Here is a 19,304-nt window from a genome sequence, read left to right as displayed (position 1 = left end):
GGTGGTGATCTGGCAAACGATCCGGATCCAGGATTTATTTTTTTTAAAGATTCTTCACCATTGCGGGATAGGGCAAATTTTGACATTCCAGTTTCTAACTACACAAAAACAAGGCAGAAAGACTTGGTAAAAAAATGGGGTGCAACAGTCAAATGTTTTATCAAACAGCTTACTTGGCCGAGGTCTGCACTCTCTGAGTGCATTTCTATTTAGTATCATTATTTCAAATGGCTCAATAAACATTAAGAACAAAACCTAAAAAGGCACAGGAAGAGAAGAATTTGGGGGGTGAGACAGGGAGAGAAAATGAAGATATTGGGAAAGTAGTATAGAAAGAGAACGTGAAGCAGTGAGAGTGAGTGAGAGAGGGAGTGAGAGAGCGCAAGCGAGAGAGATGTTGGGGGGGAGGGGAATACAGTTATTAATAGCCACTATACCCTGCAGTACCTTTGACAGACATCCTGTGCAAAAACCAAAAACCAACGGAACGGACGCGAGAAGAAAGCTGTCTTTCTGCTTAGTTTTGGCCGGTGTGTTTTTCTCTGCCTTTCACACTGACAGCGTCGGCGTGCGTGGCCAGTCCTGTTCAAAACCCCCCACAGCCAAAGCTAGCGTGCTACTTCGCCATTCATTTGAATGAGACACCGCCGGTCGCCGGCGTGAAAAATACGCTCGAGTTCTATTTTCCAAATGCAGCGCAGCGCAGAGCCGGCTCCCGCGCCGCTGACACCCGACTACCGCCGGTTGGTGTGTAAGGACAGATATGTTTCAATGTATTTTCACCAACGCCGGTAAAAATTGCGGCCGTTCCGCGATGCTTTACCGCCCTGGTGTGTAATACATATGGGGATGATAAAAATGAGATTACTTTATTACAAAGTCTGTAATGAATTAGATTATTTTAACATCTATTTACAGCCCTATTTTTTCATTTAAATTTGTAAAGGAAAAAGTTTATTGAAAGTTCATGCTTACATCACACGTGAGTTATAATAAAACATTTAAAAAGGCATGTACAACTGTGTTAAATAGGTCTGTTGTCCAGTCATACAATTTGTCATTTAGTTTTCTTAAAATTTCGTCTCGTCTCGATCTCGTGAACCCAATCTCGTGTCTCGTCTCGTGAGCAGAGCATCTCGTCACACCCCTACTAAGGTCTATTTATTTGTATTTTCGTAACCATTTTGCTTGAGGGGGGGCACAGACAGATACCCTTCCTCTGAAGGGGGGAATGGCAGGAAAAGTTTGAGAACACTGGTGTAATATGATCCCATCCAAATTAAGGGCGGGCAATTCACCCACCACGCTAGGGTGCATCAAATGCCCCCTATGAAAAAATATTGCCTTGGCCCTGTAGTAAAAATGTTCTACATCCTGTAAAAACACACTGTGTGGAATGAAGTTTGAATGAAGTCTACCGGGGCCACCAGCCCCATGAAAATAGAAAATAATGGTGATAGTCAAAATCTTGGAATAGAAATGGACATTTCGATGCATAAAGCTACCCAATAAAAACATATTGCCTCAGCTGTGTGATAAAACTGTTCTATGCACAGTAAAATCACTGTGTAAAACATGGTGAAATTTAGATGAATTCTACTGGGTCCACCAGGCCCATGAAAATACAAAATAATGTGATAGTGATGGGCAGCCTGCATTCCAAAGCGGAAGTCCAGTGCCACATATTCCAAATGACATACCTAGTTTCACCTTTCCAATTAGGGCAATTGGACAGGTAAAACCAGGTCATTTGAAATCTGTGGCACTGGATTGTAGCTTTTGAATCCAGGTTTCCCATTGTCTTAAAACAGAGGTGGACAAACCCTGTGACACATTTGCCCCAGCCAATATAATGAACCAGCTGATCCTAATTACCACTTAATCTAGGTTGATGAGGTAATTAGTGAAATCACCTGTATTGGGAGCACAAACAGAAGGAATATCTAAGTAGGGTGTGTATTCAGTCGATCCACTTACACAGACTTCAGTCTCGGGACAGACTGATGGTCAAACTGCTATATTCAGGCAAAATTGCAGTCTTGCAACACAATATCAATTCCTTGCTGCCTTGGACCACTGCTAGTATCAAGCAAGAGATTGCAAAGTTGTATGACTGTTATATTTGTGTGTTTCACCTGTGGGCCTACAATTCATGGAGGAACATCTGTACTAAAGCTGTGAATGCTCCTTGGAATGACTAGGCTACAAGGCAGTCAATACAACTGTATCGAATAGTGCCATTACTTCTTTATCCCATCGCCTGTAGTAGCATTTCACTTTACTCCATCAGATGAGTACAATAACTTACCTGAGAGGCCCTTGGCAATGAACTCTGGACCTGGTGATACCCATGACATACCTAGAAGTCACTTACAGTGGTGCTCATATGTTTACATACCCCAGCAGAATATACGCTTTCTTGGCGATTTCTCTCAAAATATGAAGGATTACACAAAACCTTTTTTGTCACTCGTTGCTAGTGACTGGCTTAAGATATTTATTAGCAATATTCTGTGTTTACTCTTTCAAAAGCATGATCACAACCCAAACTACCCAAATGACCCTGTTTAAAAAGTTTACATACCCTAGTTTCTGATGCTGAATATGGCCCTGTTTAACATCAGGGACCGCTCTAAATTGTTTGTGGTAGTTGTGGATAAGGCTCTTAATGTTCTCTGATGACAAAACAGCACATTCTTCCTGGCAGAATGGTTGTTTCCTTATTAGCAGAATATTGCTAATAAATATCTTAAGCCAGTCACTAGCAATGAGTGAAAAAAAAGGTTTTGTGTAATCCGTCATATTTCGTGAGAAATCGCAGAGAAAGCGTATATTCTGCTGGGGTATGTAAACATATGAGCACCACTGTAAGTGCAGGTTTTGGGAAGCCACTCTTTCTGTACTCTATTGAACTACTGGAGGGAATTCTTGAAAAAAACATGAGTCATTCCAAGGAGCATTCACAGCTTTAGTACAGATGTTCCACCAGGTATTAACAGCTACCTGTACAATCCTGTAGGCCCACAGGTGAAACACACAAAAGTCATACAGCTTCGCTGTAGTAAATAGAATGTATCAATGGAATTCCACCTCTCGCGTGGAGGGTTTATATACAGTGTTCCACTGACAGTTAATTCAGTTGTGGTTACGTATCTGAAGAGTACAGTAAACTTTACGGTAACCAAACTCCAGTGTCCGAGTCCATCATTATAATAACAAGGTTATTACATTCGCAATCTCTTGCTTGATACTAGCAGTGGGTGAGCTGGTTCATTATATTGGCTATATTTGGAATATGTGGCACTGGACTTCAGCTTTGGAATGCAGGTTGCCTATCACTATCACCATTGTTTTGCATTTTCATGGGCCTGGTGGACACAGTACAATTCAGCTAAATTTCAACATATTTTATACAGAGTGATTTTACTGTGCATAGAACATTATCACACAGCTGAGGCAATATGTTTTTATTGGGTAGCTTGATGCACCGTAATGTCCATTTCTATTCAGGGCTGGACTGAGGGGATAAATAGGGCCCGGGCACTTTTAGATTTAAGGGGCCCCCCCTCATTATTATTAGTGGCGGAGAACTGACTCACCGGTGGGCCCCGCATCCTCATGGGCCCCTATTTTCTAGGGGTGTGCAAAATAATCGTCATATCGATGCATCGCGATACTTACTCTCACGATACAATGCATCGATTCATGACAAGGTATCGTGATACTTATTTCCTCAATATACTGCATGGATTCATGACAATTGATTATTTGATAACAATAAAATTCGATTTGCCACGGGTTATTTTGTTCAGTAGAGAATAGGTAATATTTCTGTTGTGATGTAAGCTCTCTCCCAGATGATAGAATGCTTAAATAGAATGAACTGACTTAAGAAAGCTACACAGCAACTGACAAATAAGCTGTATTTTACACATTTACTGAAGTAAATATCGCAATGCATCACAGTAGTACATGAATCGCAATGCATCGTGATAGAATCGCATCGTGGCATGTGTATCGTGATGCGCATCGAATCGTGAACCCTTTGCCAATACCCACCCCTAGAGTAATAAAAAAATGGGGGCCCACGAGGGTGCAGGGCCCACTGGGAAATGCCCGCTATGCCAGATGGCTAGTCTAGTCCTGTTTCTATTCCAAGATTTTGACTATCACCACTATTTTCTATTTTCATGGGACTGGTGGCCCCGGTAGACTTCATCCAAATTTCAAAATATTTTACACAGTGTGTTTTTACTGGGTGTAGAACATTTTTACTATAGGGCCATGGCAATATTTTTTCATAGGCGGCATTTGATGCACCCTATCCCATGCCCCCCCCCCCAAAAAAAAGACACACTCTTCGATGTTTTCATTTGAAAACACTATTCAAATTGATTGCGGTACACCACGCATCCTCCCACAAGCCTTTAGCACACACACCCAGGTCTCCCTCTGCCCCTCTCTCTTGCCCTCTGCCCCTCTCTCTTGCGCTCTGCCCCTCTCTCTCGCGCTCTGCCTCTCTCTCTCGCGCTCTGCCTCTCTCTCTCGCGCTCTGCCTCTCTCTCTCGCGCTCTGCCTCTCTCTCTCGCGCTCTGCCTCTCTCTCAGGCGCTCTGCCTCTCTCTCTCGAGCTCTCTTTTCATCAATGCCAACCCTCGTCAAGTTCTGAAAAGGAGTGCAAGGTCGTGTCCCCGTGGTGTGATGCAGTGTTGTGTGGTTTGGCCATGCCGAGTTGAGTGTACTATTCATACCTATTTGTTCCACCCCTGCTCCACAGACCCACTGACCTAAATAACCCACGAACAGATCCGCTACAACCTGATTTTTAATCAAGGGCAGTGGAGTACAGATCTGTTTGGAGGATTATTGCGCTCTGCGGGGAGAGAGTGAGAGAGAGAGCGAGCGAGAGAGAGAGAGAGAGATGCTGCTGTGTTGATGTGTTCCACACAACATGTAAACCCACACCTCCATTCAGTCAAGCTCCATACACACACCTCCTCATCCTTCTGCAGCATCCTGGTCATGTGGCCACCTGAAGTCAGATGACCAAAACAATCAGGGATGCTTAGACTCTTATCAACACTTACTTCAGGAGTTTTCACTGACTAGATACATTAGCAAGTCTGTGCCATGGGTGGGGGAATCCTGATTCAGCGTTTCCTAGATCTTGCAGATTTTAACTTGGCCAAATAGCCATATGCATTTTTAATGCCTTCTTCATATTTCGAAACAACAGGGACTTTACTACAGCAACAAACCTTCTGGTTAATTTCCCCGTCTCATACCATTTACTGCTTCAATTTGTAGACACATCTCTAGTGTGACTTACCCACAGGCATCGCCTACTTACTCCTCCAGATGAACTCAATAGCACTTACTGCATATTCCATAAAATGGCCTCGCAAACTAAAAATAGTTAAAGGAAATGTAAGTCACATTTATGGCAATGTCCAGTCGCTAAATAATTTGTATCGGCCTACTGCTGATATTCTGTTATGATAAGTGAACAGACTACCGGTACTTGCACTAAGAACATTATTTTGACTTTTCCAACAGCCATGATACAAATACGTGACCTTTGCACATTGGAGGGACCATTAAAGGTAAATGTGACCCTTAAGAAGAGCCATATAAAATAATAATCAATATAATAATAATCTTATAAAATATATAAAAATTCACTCCAATTCATCCAACACATATGATTTCATAATGCACATTAAGGTAGGATTTTATACTAATCATTGTAACTGTAGGATGCATGAAAAGCATGATGTGTACAAATCTTTATAAAAATCAATTACTTACAGTAAATCACTAGCCACATTTGCTGTCAAGTCAACTGCACCACTATCAGCAAAAGCTGAATAAGTTTACCCATATTTCTAAAATTGAAAAGAATATGATACAAAAAAAATCCCTGTTTTCATAACATTCAATCCAGGCTTTCAGTTGGAAAGATTCATGCCATGCTTTAAGTTTTTTTTGGCGGAGGGGGGGAATAAGAAAAGGGTTTAACCCCCTAAACCAGGGGTGGGGAACCTTTTTCATTCGACCGAGGGCCGTAAAAGTCCTCTGAGGTCCGTACTAGGAACACAAACCAGGATTTCCCCCTACACTTAAAGGCCTATATTGAAGGCAGCCACCTTTAAAACAGACCCCACCATCTCTAGGTCCCCTGAATATAACTTAATTGTATTGCAAATGCATTTTCTACAATTACTTTACAAAATATGTCATATTTCATGTGAAGATACATAACATTAAAATTATATCGGGGGCCGGATAAAACAGCCTCAAGGGCCACAAACGGCACTTGAGACATAGGTTCCCCACCCCTGCCCTAAACTACAAACCCCAACTCCGATGAAGTTGGGACGTTTGGAAAACAGTAAATAAAATCAAAATGCTATCATTTTCAAAACATTCAATCTATTCATTAGATGGAGAATAGTGAAAAGACAACATATTAAGTGTTAAAACCGAGAAAAAATATTGTTTTGGGGGACATATGTACTCATTTCTAATTTGATAAATCCAACACGTCTCAAAAGAGTTGGGACGGGGACAATAAATGGCAGAAAATGTCGAGGAAGACTAAAACAAAACAAAAGACAACACTTAACAGTTAAATACATTAACAGATGAGATGATTTAATATAAAAAACTGTGTTAATTCTTGGACATGATTTCACCAGCTTAAATGGTGGGTGTATTCCTTGTCATGTTTTGCAATGTTTTCCTTTCTGTAGTGCTTACAGTGTGACAGGTCTTGACCAAAAACCCACCATTTTATCACCTGCTGGTCCTTATGATGGAGCCAAACTGTTAAAACATAGTAGAGAATGCAATTTGACCTTACTATGTGGCAGTAATCGAAGATCTCCCTTCAAAATATAATGCATGAGTGGCTTTTCATGCTGTTTAAAACCCAATTATACCATTCAGCACTGTATTTAACTGTACAGAGGAGTGAGAACATCTTAACCAATGCACTACTGCACCCGCATGCCATCATGGAGGCTGACTTTTGAAGCTAGCACTAACACAAGTTGGATGGTCCATTTTCACTGTAGCACAGGATGTGCCATGCTCTATTATTGTCAAAAAGAATGGACTTCTACAACTTCTGCTGACTTCTGTAAGCAAAGGACTGTTTCCCCAGGTCTTTTGGTCTATTTCAAGTGAGCTCAGGTGCTTAGGAGAATGTTACACCCCTGTATCATTTGCACGCATTAAGCATTCTTAATATGGTCAATTTTCAATAGCTCTAGCACTCCAGGAATTAGAGTGAGACTACAGCCAATATATATTTCATGATGTCATGAACCTATACAATGATTTTATTAACAAAAATATGTCTTACATACACTCAATCGTGGTAAATCAAAGGGAATTCAAAAATGTATGTAATAACTATGGTAATTATTCCCTTTGCATCTTTAATTCTGAGTGACTCAGCCTCTCTGTGATGATCTTATACCTGGACACGTATATTGTCCGTCAGTACAATTCATTTTGAAATGTTCTTCTTTGTTGTTTTATCTTATTTGGATGTTTACAAAATTTAACTGATCCCCGTCCCAACTCTTTTGAGACGTGTTGGATTTATCAAATTAGAAATGAGTACATATGTCCCCCAAAACAATATTTTTTCTCGGTTTTAACACTTAAAGAGTTTATGAAACGAAAACAAAGTAAAGGAATTTGACCATTTCCAGGACAGATTCTGAAAGTTCTAAGCCTTGTAAATAAAATGGGATATTGTCTGGGTGATATTTTGTCCTAAAAGTCATGTTAAAACGTTCCCAAAAAGTGTTTTTTTGGTGACATGCAAATTTTATGCAAATGATATGCGTGACATAGAAGGGGTGAGTTCACCTCATTCCACCTTGTTCAGATCAATGGCGGCTAGTACCAAAACAAAGCGCAGTGTCAAGCAGTGTGTTGCTGGAGAGCCGAACGGTGCCAGCTGCAAAAATGGCTACTTGACAGAAGGAATATCTTTGCACAAGTTCCCTTCTGTGAAGAATGATGGAACTGTGGCCAACAAGGAGAAGGCTAAATCAAGCTAGGGCTCTGTGGATCCAATGCGTGGTTTTGAAGCAAGCTGTTGGTCACTGTTGTGCTCGGCACATTTCCACCCCTTGTGCTTCACCACAAATGTGGAGGTCGCGGGCATGGTTGGACTGAAGAGAATGCTATTGCCTCAAGCAGTTCCAACAATTGACATCGCTGGCGTGCAGACTGAAACTGCCCCTGTTTTACCTTGTCCATCTGCTTTGTATGTTGTTTTCAGGAAAGGGTAATGCACATTACATGCCAAACCGTTGCGAATGCTCTCGGAATATGCACCTTTTGTTGATTGCCATTCAACTGGTCAATATATTGGATTTGGGAGGATATCCGCGCACCAGCGTGGTGCTCTCGGTCGAGGACAGCCAACTCACAGACTGGGCTACTCAGGGCTTTTTCTGAACGGGGAAATAGGGGCGCTCCACCCTCATACCTCCGTGGGTGCACCCTCATACTTTTATTTTTATATATATATATATTTGAGCGCCCCTAATTAATTTCTCATTCATGGGGGGGAACACCCCCCTTCACCCCCTGTAACCTGCCATGATGCTCCCTGATGCCAAAAAAATCCTAGAAAAAGTCCTGCTACTGCGAATAAACGGAGATGCACATAGCGTAGGCCTACTTTGAAGCGTTTTTAGTTGTATTGTGGTGCATGTGTGGCTGACGTTTGGACACGCCTCGTCCTCAGAGTCAGGCTGAGGGACACGCAACGCCTGTGACTTTGAGCACAAAAAATAATAATAATGATAAACGCTAAAAATATGCTGAGGACTCAGGCTATATAGGGTGTTTTTCCAACAGCCTAATACCTCCGTTTTTTCTCTAGTTGATGATATATGCCTACATGCATTTCAATCACACTATATCGCGCAATTGAATCAAAATGCCCCCCATTTGTCAACAAATACACACGCCATGTCATCTTTGGGTCATGGCAAAGCGCCCTTAGCAACCGTAACCATAAAAAAAAAACTGTCAGGCTAGGTCAACAATCGTCACTTCGCCTGTCAGACATGTCACTTTCTGCAGATGTATCAGTGCCTCTGAAATATATTTGTGCTGCTGTTTTTTTTTCTCATGAGGTTGGATGTGTGGTTTTTCGACACGCTGATGTTTGTATCAGAATTTTGGTTCCTTTATAAGATGTGGGTCCATCAAATGTGTGTTGTTTTCTCACATCGCCATACTAGCAAACCAGGGACTCACCTCTTTGATGTCACAGCCCAGCTCATTAGTCACACCAAATTTCACAGAATTCACACTTTGAGTTGCCATTTTCACAAGTTCCTCCAGGATGATTGGGTTCAAAGTCTCATCGATGCTATCAGAAAAAACAAGGCTTTAATGGGAATGACCGTTTGTTTTCGTTTCATAAACACTTTAATATGTTGTCTTTTCACTATTCTCCATCTAATGAATAGATTGAATGTTTTGAAAATGATAGCATTTTGATTTTATTCACTGTTTACCAAACGTCCCAACTTCATCGGAGTTGGGGTTTGTACCTTAAGCAAGCGATTTAAACCTACATAAAAAATCCTGAATGTCAATTTTCACAACAGATATCTAGAACACTGAGTTTTATAATCCAAGATAGAAATCATATATTTCAACCTGAACCTGCTATTGAGACACCACAGGCCATCAGAATGTATGCCAATCGAGAGTGTGTAGTGGGGTTTGTGGAACACACAATTATTTAGCACAAATCCCATCCGATTGTATCTGGGAGGTTGCCACGGCAAATAAGTAAAGCAAATCCACAGAACATTTTGCGTGTCTGAAACTTGTAACCATCATGCCAACAACACTTCACAAGAAAATGGTGAATAATTGTGCTCTCCAATTTGAGATCACAGCAGATGAAAAGAATTTGCTTTTTGACTATGGCAGCCAGTCAGAAACCACATGAGGTTTGCAGAAATGTCAACGAAAACAGCACAGTAAGCCATTATTTCATAATGCATACCCTTCATGTTAAAATGTAGGCTAGAGGGGTTGATGTGGTAAAAGGTACCTGATAGAAGGTGGCAATAACATTTGTAGAATGTGGATGGAAAAGACCATGCTGTAACAGCAAAGGTTTACAAAACCCATAACACTATACAGCATGTCTCTCCTAGGCTATGGTAGGTAATATATCAAGCCCAAGCTAAATGCAATCCATTTGTCACAAAAGAGAAGGACAGGAGAGAGATCAGCCTAGTTAGCATGATTTGTTTTTAGCAACATGTTTGAGCATACTAGCCCAGTTTCGCAACACTACTGGATGACCAAAATGTTCTGCAGAACATCACAGGATAATAGCCACATGTCCATCAACATAACATCCATTACGAAGCATGGGTCATTTCACGCGAAATCAGACACTTTGGGACCCGACCGACCCGGATTTCAATCATACTTGGTGTGCCTTTTTAGCAAGGTAGCACCCCAGAACTGCATTGGTTTGAATCTGACATAAATATTAAGGGAGAAACAGACTACTGAAGATTTACAAATGAGGGTAGGACACTATACATTCAGACTTGATTATATCAGTCAGTGTTAGTCACAAAAATATATCTGTGGTGTTGTTTGAAAGCTCTTTTCTGGCTCTACATATTACACAATCAGCTTGGAATACAACAACCCTCAGAATATGAATTACAAACCCCAACTCCGGTGAAGTTGGGACGTTTGGTAAATTGTGAATAAAATCAAAATGCTATCATTTTCAAAACATTCAATCCATTCATTAGATGCAGAATAGTGAAAAGACAACACATTAAGTGTTAAAAACGAGAAAAAAATATTGTTTTGGGGGACATATGTATTCATTTCTAACTTGATAACTGCAACACGTCTCAAATAAGTTGGGACGGGGATCAGTGAAATGTAATAAACATCCAAATAAGATAAAAACATCAAAGAAGAACATTTCGAAATGAATTGGACTAATGGAAAATATGAGTGTCCAGGTGTAAGACCATCACAGAGAGGCTGAGTCACTCAGAATTAAAGATGCAGAGGAATAATTAGCATAGTTATTACATACATTTTTGAATTCCCTTTGATTTACCATGATTGAGTGTATATAAGACATATTATTGTCATTAAAATCATTGTATATAGGTTCATGACATCATGAAATACATATTGGCTGTGGTCTCACTCTAGCACTCCAAGAATTACAGATATTGAAAATTGACCATATTAAGAATGCTTCATGTGTGCAAATGATAGAGGGGTTTAACATTCTCCTATGCACCCAAGCTCACTTGAAATAGATCCAGAAGACATGGGAAACTGTCCTTTGGTTACAGAAGTCAATTATTTTTGAAAATATTAGAGTCTTGCACATCCTGTGCTACCGTGAAAACGGACCATCCAACTTGTGTTAGTGCTAACTTCAAAAGTCAGCCTCTATGGTGGCATGGGGTTGCAGTAGTGCATTGGTTAAGTTATCACTCATCTGTAGAGTTAAATACAGTGCTGAATGATTTAAATGGGGTTTAAACAGCATGAAAAGCCACTTGTGCACTATATTTTGAAGGGAGATCTTCAATTACTGCCACACAGTAAGGACAAATTGCCTTCTCTACTATGTTTTAACAGTTAACTCCCTCATAAGGACCAGCAGGTGATAAAATGGTGGGCTTTTGGCCAAGACCCGTCACACTGAAAGCACTACAGAAAGGAGAACATTGCAAAACATGACAAGGAATACACCCACCATTTAAGCTGGTGAAATCATGTCCAAGATAGGAATTAACACTGTTTTTAATATAAAATCATCTAATCGGTTAATGTATTTAACTGTGAAGTGTTGTCTTTTGTTTTGTTTTTAGTCTCTCGACATTTGCTTCCTTTTATTATCACCGTCCCAACTCCTTTGAGACGTGTTGTTTTTACATATTCATAAATATCCCCCAAAACAATAATTTTGGTCAGTTTTGATGGCTGATATGTTTTCTTTGTGCCATTCTCAATCTAATGTAAGAATCAGACGTTTTGAAAATGGCAGTGTTTTGTTATTATTTACAATTTACCTTGTGTCCCAACTTCTATGGAGTTGGGGTTTGTATGATAAATTGAAAAAATAAAAATTGAATATCTAAAGAACTCATATTTTAAAATGGCCGGTTTCTTGTCTAAACATAGCCTGTAAGGTCATAAACACCACCTGAAAATGGGGTGTTTGGTTCTTTATTCATTTAAGAGATAATGGGACATAAAGGTTGAAATGAGTTGTAATGAAGTAGTAATAGAGTAGTGTCAGGGACAGGACAGGACTGGACTGGCCATCTGGCATAACAGGCATTTTCCCGGTGGGCCCTGCACCCTCGTCGGTCCCTATTCCAGGTACTCAAAAACTACACAGCTTCTGCCCATTGTCAATTGAAACGGTGGAAGGTAGACCATTTTCAGCATTCAGAGAAGGCAGGGTTGAAAGAATAAGCTCAGTAAAGGAATTTTCTAAATGTTCAAGCATCAAAGAGTATGTTGTAGCTATATATGATGACAACTAGTGGCTAGCATGTGTTGAGGAATGTATGCCGAGCACTGGAGGGGTGAAACTGAACTTCCTACATCCTCATGGACCATCTCCATCCTTCACATACGGTATTCCGATAGACATGCTGTCATGTCATATTACTATGGCATTACCATATTATTACAAGGTGATTTGTATGATGCCATATTTTTGAGTCCCATTATCTCTGAAATGAATAAAGAACCAAACACCAGCATTTCAGGTGTTGTTCATGACATTGCAGGCTACGTTAAGACAAGGACCTGGCCATTTTAAAATACGAGTTTTTTTTGGAGATATTCAATTTCTAATTTTTAAATTTATCATAATTCATATTCTGAGGGTTATTGTATTCCAAGCTGATTGTGTAATTTGTAGAGCCAGAAAAGAGCTTTCAAACAACACCACAGACAGCTTTTTGTGACTTTCACTGACTGATATAATCAAGGCTAAATGTATAGTGTCCTACCCTCACATGTGAACCTTTCCTAGTCTGTTTCTCCTTTAATATTAGTGTCAGATTCAAACCAATGCAGTTCTGGGGTGCTACCTTGGTACTAAAAAGGCACACCAAGTATGATTGAAATCCGTGTCGGTCGGGTCCCTAAGTGTCTGATTTCACGTGAAATGACCCGCATACAAAAGGGTATGGCTATACAAAAAAGTGCTGAAAATGATAAATTCCAGCCATCACAACCATGCATAGAGGAAATTACCATTTTTGAATAATGAAACTGGCCATTTGTGCCATTTCAGTAAAAGAGGGACTTACATACTCTGACTAAACATGGAAAAGATTCATACATACATACACAACATAAACACATAAAGCTAGTATGGTAGTTATGAAAACTTGAGAATATGTACCTTGACAGGAGAAGGTAATAACATAACTCATTCACAAGCTATAAATTAGTGATGAAATCCTATTGCCCTTCTACGATGGGTTATTATTATTCATCAAATGACTAAAGCAATTACATGACGCAAGTCATTTTTTTCCCAGTTGCCTGTAGCACAAGGCACAATCAAAATACTAAATCCATTAAAATCTGTAATTCAACAAAAAAGCTAAACTGGTGCATACAATTAGAAACATGCTATGTGGGTTGTGTGTGTGTGTGTGTGCGCGTGTGTGTGTCCTGTTCTCAATCGTGGCCCCGTGTGGGTGTGGGGCCATTGGCCTTGAGTGGCTGCTGAAAAACATGTAGTGCACTATTAACACAGCTCCTGCTCAGCAGCACAGCTCACCTAGTACACCTAGAACCCACTTCATGGTTCTTTCTATATCAACCTTTTAATGTCAACCACAGAATATCTAGATATCTTTCACATAGATAGAAACAGAATGTCAAATATTGAGCAACATAATAGCAATACTGAGCAACAGCATAATAGAACTCACACACAGCATTATGACTGACTAGCATGTATTTTACCAAACGTCCAACGTGTACATTCTGATAATTCTGAAAAGCCTGTACTGTATTATCAAAGCAAATGAAACGGCCCTTTTGATACAGCTATTTAACCTGTGGTCTGGAACACAAACAGAGCACCTGTCAAATCTGAACAAATCAACGGCCACCTAACCCTTTATCTCCCCTCTTACAACTTAATTTTGACTTGTGAGAGTCTAAGGAAAAGTATTGCAACATCTGCTGTTGAACCCGGTCAGGTACATTCTAATGGGTTCCAGCTCCAGTAGCAAAGTTAAAAGCACCGGCCTGTTGAGTTACCTGATATGAGGTAGAAAAATACCAAAACACACACCATTAATCATCTATGGTGATGTTTTCACACATGCTTTCCCCAGGTTGAAAAATCAGGATTTCCTGATTAATCATGAAAAACGCACATTTAAAAGCAGAACTCTGTGTATTATTGTGTCAGTCAGTCCATGAAATGTGAATGACAATCACCTCCAGTGCCTTTTTTTGGCTGATAACAAAAAAAATGTAAAAGTGTTAACATTATGTATAAAAACAACAACCTAGAAAAATGGGGTTGACCTACTTCCTAATCATAATCATTTTGTAACCAGATGCTTATTGGCTGAGGTAACCTCCCTGTTCCATGTGCAACACTGAAGAGTGGAGATGTGGCCAATTGTGACAGATGGCACCTTTCAAGTCATCAGCATCTCGAACTAATGAACATGACGTTGTATTGGCTCATTTAGCATAGCTTTATTATTTCAGTTCGGACGTGGCCTCTGAACATGCTTACATGGATGACGCATGGTTTTTTTTGTCCTTTTTGCTAGATATTTTCATGGTAGCAATCAGCAGTCCCACCCATACAAATGTGATTCGGACTACACAGCTCATGTCATTAATGGAGTAAAATGTATTCTGTAAATAGAGGACCACTTTTGTGGTAAAAAAAAATAAAAATAAACAAAAAACTATGGATGTACTGAGGGAGTGTCTTCCAACAAGTGCAGATTGAAACCAACAGCAGTTGATCATACATGGGTTTTAGTTTGTTTGTTTATAAACACGGTGTTGTGAGGAGGGACAAGGCACTGGCAGCCAACCACGGAAGCTAATTTCTTGACGACAGCGTTTTCCAACAATCAGAAGCTGAGTTGTGCGCAGCCAGGGGAAAACACAAATTGAGAACCCATCTATAGGCTGGGAGAAAGTTTCAGAATAAATTGGTGCGTATCCACCATGATTTTATAAGGGTCTTTCTTCACCCTGGCGTCACCTTTGACCATGCGGGCATCATACCGTGTTCTTGGGTACAGTTGTTTACACATTTCAAACAGAGAAAAGCACTACCTTCTGGGCGGATACCATCATAAGAAAACAAACAGCGGCCTGGAAAGCTTCCCATTGAGAGGTGTAACGTCACGAGCAGTGTTCTTAGAACACCAAACATTTGCTTCCATCGAACTCTGCTGCTGATACAATTCGATACTTTTTCGCGTAAACATCTCACAAACCCAGCGCGCACCAAGCATACTTTAGATATATTTCACTGCTGAAATACGTAGAAAACGTTGACGAAACGACAGCCCGAAGAGGCAGCAAGCCCGCGTTGCACTCAGTGGCCCTGTGTTTCGCCGTTTGACCTACATTTCACTCCTTGCATAACCATCACACCGCAACAACGTCTTTATCGATGAAAATAAACCACTAGTTCGGAGGCACGAAAATTACATGGTATTTGTGAAAGATCCACATAAGGAAGGGAGCTTTAGGATTATATAGTCTTGATCTGTGGTATTGCGTGTTGTCTTGAGGCAGGCACGTTAGAGGTAATGAAAGGTCAGATTAGTAGCCTATGCCCCTTTATATTCTTATGACTAAGCTCATTTTACAAATTAACTGAAGTATATACGATCTCAAATCAATCATCATTGAAGAAAGACATTGACACATTTAAAAGACATTGCCCCCCAAAACAAGACGCTGGGTTGTACCCATTTTGAACAAGACACGACCATTAAAAACGATTAAAAACGAATAGAAAAGGCAACCCTGTTTCTCAGAAGTCGAGCTCTCTACTTAACCTTCTCTTACCAGAGTGGCCAGGTTTGTTTTCCATAATAATTCGAGTCGGCGACATGACTATGCTTAGGTAACAACACATCAGCTGCCCAGCTTAATCAACAATGTTACAAACACAATCAGTTGCAGCATACGATGAGTGGATTGCTGACCACGACAAAGACAATATTTCTGACCAATTCCATTGCATTATTTGTCAACATCGAAAAATATATCCAATATCTAGGCTCTATCCAACAGTTTCCTTACGTTAGCACGGGCTCGCTTGCTAGCCAGCTAGCTACAATCCCATAAATTCAATTGGATCCCCCATCAAGGCCTTGGCTAATAAACAATTCCTTTGCTTCGTTTATATAATGTTATATGCTAAATAAATATTTTTTATTCAATTGATATGTTTGTCAAAGATCGTTCGGATCGAGTGTGTCCACAGTTTTGTGCAGAACGGGTTGCTTGTTTGAGAGGAACTTGAGCGGAGTTTGCTCTACTGAACTACTGACCTAGTTTCGGTGAGAACAAGGAGTACAACTTGATGGGAAACACCAGCGGCCAACTCGTCACCGTACGGCGCAAGCAAGACCAACGCTACCGTAAAACGCTCATTTCCACGCCGGTGTTCATGACCCATCCAATCTTCGGGTTAATTGTCATTTTACCTGACTGTTCGCCTGATGCTCTGTCACCGTCGCTCGCCGCCGCATTCCTCGCCGACATGGCTGGAGCCGGTACGCCGGGGCCCAGCACTCCAATGCATGTGGACGAAGCGGTACAGCCTGCTAACTAAACTAGCATGTGCTGGAAAACGGACTTGATTTTCCTTCCCTTCCTTCGGCTTGGTGGGAGGGGGCGATACAAGCGTGCGAAATAATTTAGAGTGAAATGGGAACGCCGAGGATGAATCCGGGAAATGCGGAAGGACACGCACAGCCTCCTCCTACAAATTACTACTGGTCTGGTCTCGCAGGTCTCCGGAGAGACTTGGAAACTCTCGCGATATTTGGCAGTAAAAGGCAGGGTCAGGGGTGGAAACAAAGAATATTCTTGGGTGGAAAGTAGGGCCTAATCACATTTACTTTACTGTAATTGAGTGTTTTATGAGTATTTTGTCATTTTAAAAGTAATTTTTAAGCTATGCACTTTTTACTTTTACTCAGGTATATTTTATATTTGAATATGCCCTGAGTAGGTTACTGAGAAGGCTATATAACTTTTACTCAAATTACATTTTTAAAATGTACTTTTAAACTTATACTTGAGTAAAATTTCAGGTAGGTATGGGCCTTCTTTTTACTTTTGCTTTGCACCAATCAAAGATACTTTCAGTCAATTACATTTTTTAGTATGCTACTTTTCCACTGCTGAGCAAGGAGTAGGCCTACCCCCTTGCATTCATGTGCCAAGTCCAAGTCTTCCAACTCAGGTGTCTGAGGGTAGGCGGCTTAGGCCTACGCTAGAGCAAAGTGTGGAGAGAGATGTGAAATGATTTGTGGTTGCTTTGATGCCTTAGGGATTGGGGAAAATTGCCATCACTGAATTAAATGAGTTTGTAGTTTCAACAGGAAGAGGGGCCAGGGACTAGACATCTACACAGCTTTTCAAGAGATATCCTCACAAAAACAACAAGAATTTGGTAGATTGATCTGGGTGCAGAATCTACTCACAGATTCACCAGAGCCTCGGTTTGAGTATTCCTGCCAAAGGAAGGTTAAAAACAATTATTAATCAGAATGCAAACAGCACTTTAGATGTGGATGTCTTCCGGGGAACTGTGATGGTCAAAAAAAGGTACTGCAACTATGCCGCTCACTGAAACTGGATTGCCTATTGCCTAATTTGATCTTTTCACGAGAGTTTACTAATTAATAAACTAATATTTTCTAGTGTAGCCTAAGTACAGTCATTTTTGCAGCTAAACATGGCTATTTCTGGAAATTCAAAATGACGGACCATGGAGAAGATCCCCCTTTTCATGTATGAAAAGTGCAATTTTTCCAGTCATAATGAATACTTTGAATTTGATGGTGGTGGTAAGTATTCATGAAAAAGGTAACATTAATGAATGGGTTGCATGGATTCTGGAAATAAACAACTAACAATCTTACCTTTAACTAACAGTGAGTGTACCTTTAACTAACAGTATGGAATGCAAACAAACTTAGTTACAGGCTTGAATAGACAACGGTCTTGACCTTGTGGCATGTCTAAGGATGGAAATCTATTGTTGCATAATGTACCGGCCTACCTGTCAAAATGTGGGCAATGGCTTGAAAATGTTCCCCTTTGTCTGCTATGTAGACTAATGCAATATAATAGCCAACACCATTAACAACAAAACAAGGGCTGTTTTGAGTGTTGTACGTCTGCCTTAAGTATTTTGTCCTTTGAACTCGCAGGTCATCAGTGCAGAGTTTTGCAGATCCATGACAGGAGACCATGGTCATCATTACACTAGTTATTCCATGGTACCTATTGAGGTATAGATACCAAGTGTTACCAAAAAAGTAAAAGACCTGCCACAGAATGAGCTGATCAAAAGAAAGTTACAGTAGACTAGTCCCCTGTGCTAGAAAGAAACTGTGACCACCACATGCCCTTGTAACCAGCAAGTCTGTTGTGTAGCCACTAGGTGGTAGTCATGGCTTGGTGACAAAATCAGAGTGCCACTGACCAAGTAGTTGAGGCCTCAGACCTGAAGTTTCCTCTAGGTCTGTGTTTGAGGCAGATGGTGAGGTGACATTAATTGATGATGAATAAACTGTAGGAAGGAGGTCGTCAACCTGTTAAGACGTTGCGTTATAAATTTGCTGTTACCAGAATGGCACTGACCAAGTCATCGTACATTAGGCCCTGTGTTATGTCATAGTATTGTGGTAGTTAACTTTTCAGTGACTATTACAGCGTGCCACTGGAGGTACGGTGTGCATTAAGGGGCTACAGTGCAGCTGGTTCAAATACTGCTAATTCACACCATCAGTGACTGAAGAGACATGTGATGGGAATTCCACATGCAGTGGGTGAAAGGCCTTTATAAACATGGTAGAATACTTTGAAGCAAAATGCACTGTACAACATTGAATGACATTTCTATAAATATGTTATAACATATGTAATTACAGTACTTCATAGGGCTGTGCAATATATTGAATTTATATCGTGACATCAATGTTGCTGTGAAACGATATCAAATTT

General features: G+C 40.5%; 1 protein-coding gene across 1 annotated transcript in view; it reads right to left on the bottom strand.

The window, feature by feature from the left end:
* Positions 1 to 17,038, bottom strand: part of bmal2 (basic helix-loop-helix ARNT like 2) — a 40,512-nt gene extending 23,474 nt beyond the window's left edge. Inside the window, exon 1 of the mRNA XM_063196420.1 lies at positions 16,772 to 17,038. Within this exon, the coding sequence (XP_063052490.1) occupies positions 16,772 to 16,829 (58 nt within the window). The 5' untranslated portion in view covers positions 16,830 to 17,038. The remainder of the gene's footprint in view (positions 1 to 16,771) is intronic.
* Positions 17,039 to 19,304: the final 2,266 nt, after the last annotated feature.

This window comes from Engraulis encrasicolus, chromosome 4, assembly GCF_034702125.1.
Source record: "Engraulis encrasicolus isolate BLACKSEA-1 chromosome 4, IST_EnEncr_1.0, whole genome shotgun sequence".
Taxonomy (NCBI): Eukaryota; Metazoa; Chordata; class Actinopteri; order Clupeiformes; family Engraulidae; genus Engraulis; species Engraulis encrasicolus.
The sequence above is the reverse complement of the archived record's forward strand: the minus strand, read 5'-3'. Positions and strand labels throughout refer to the sequence as shown.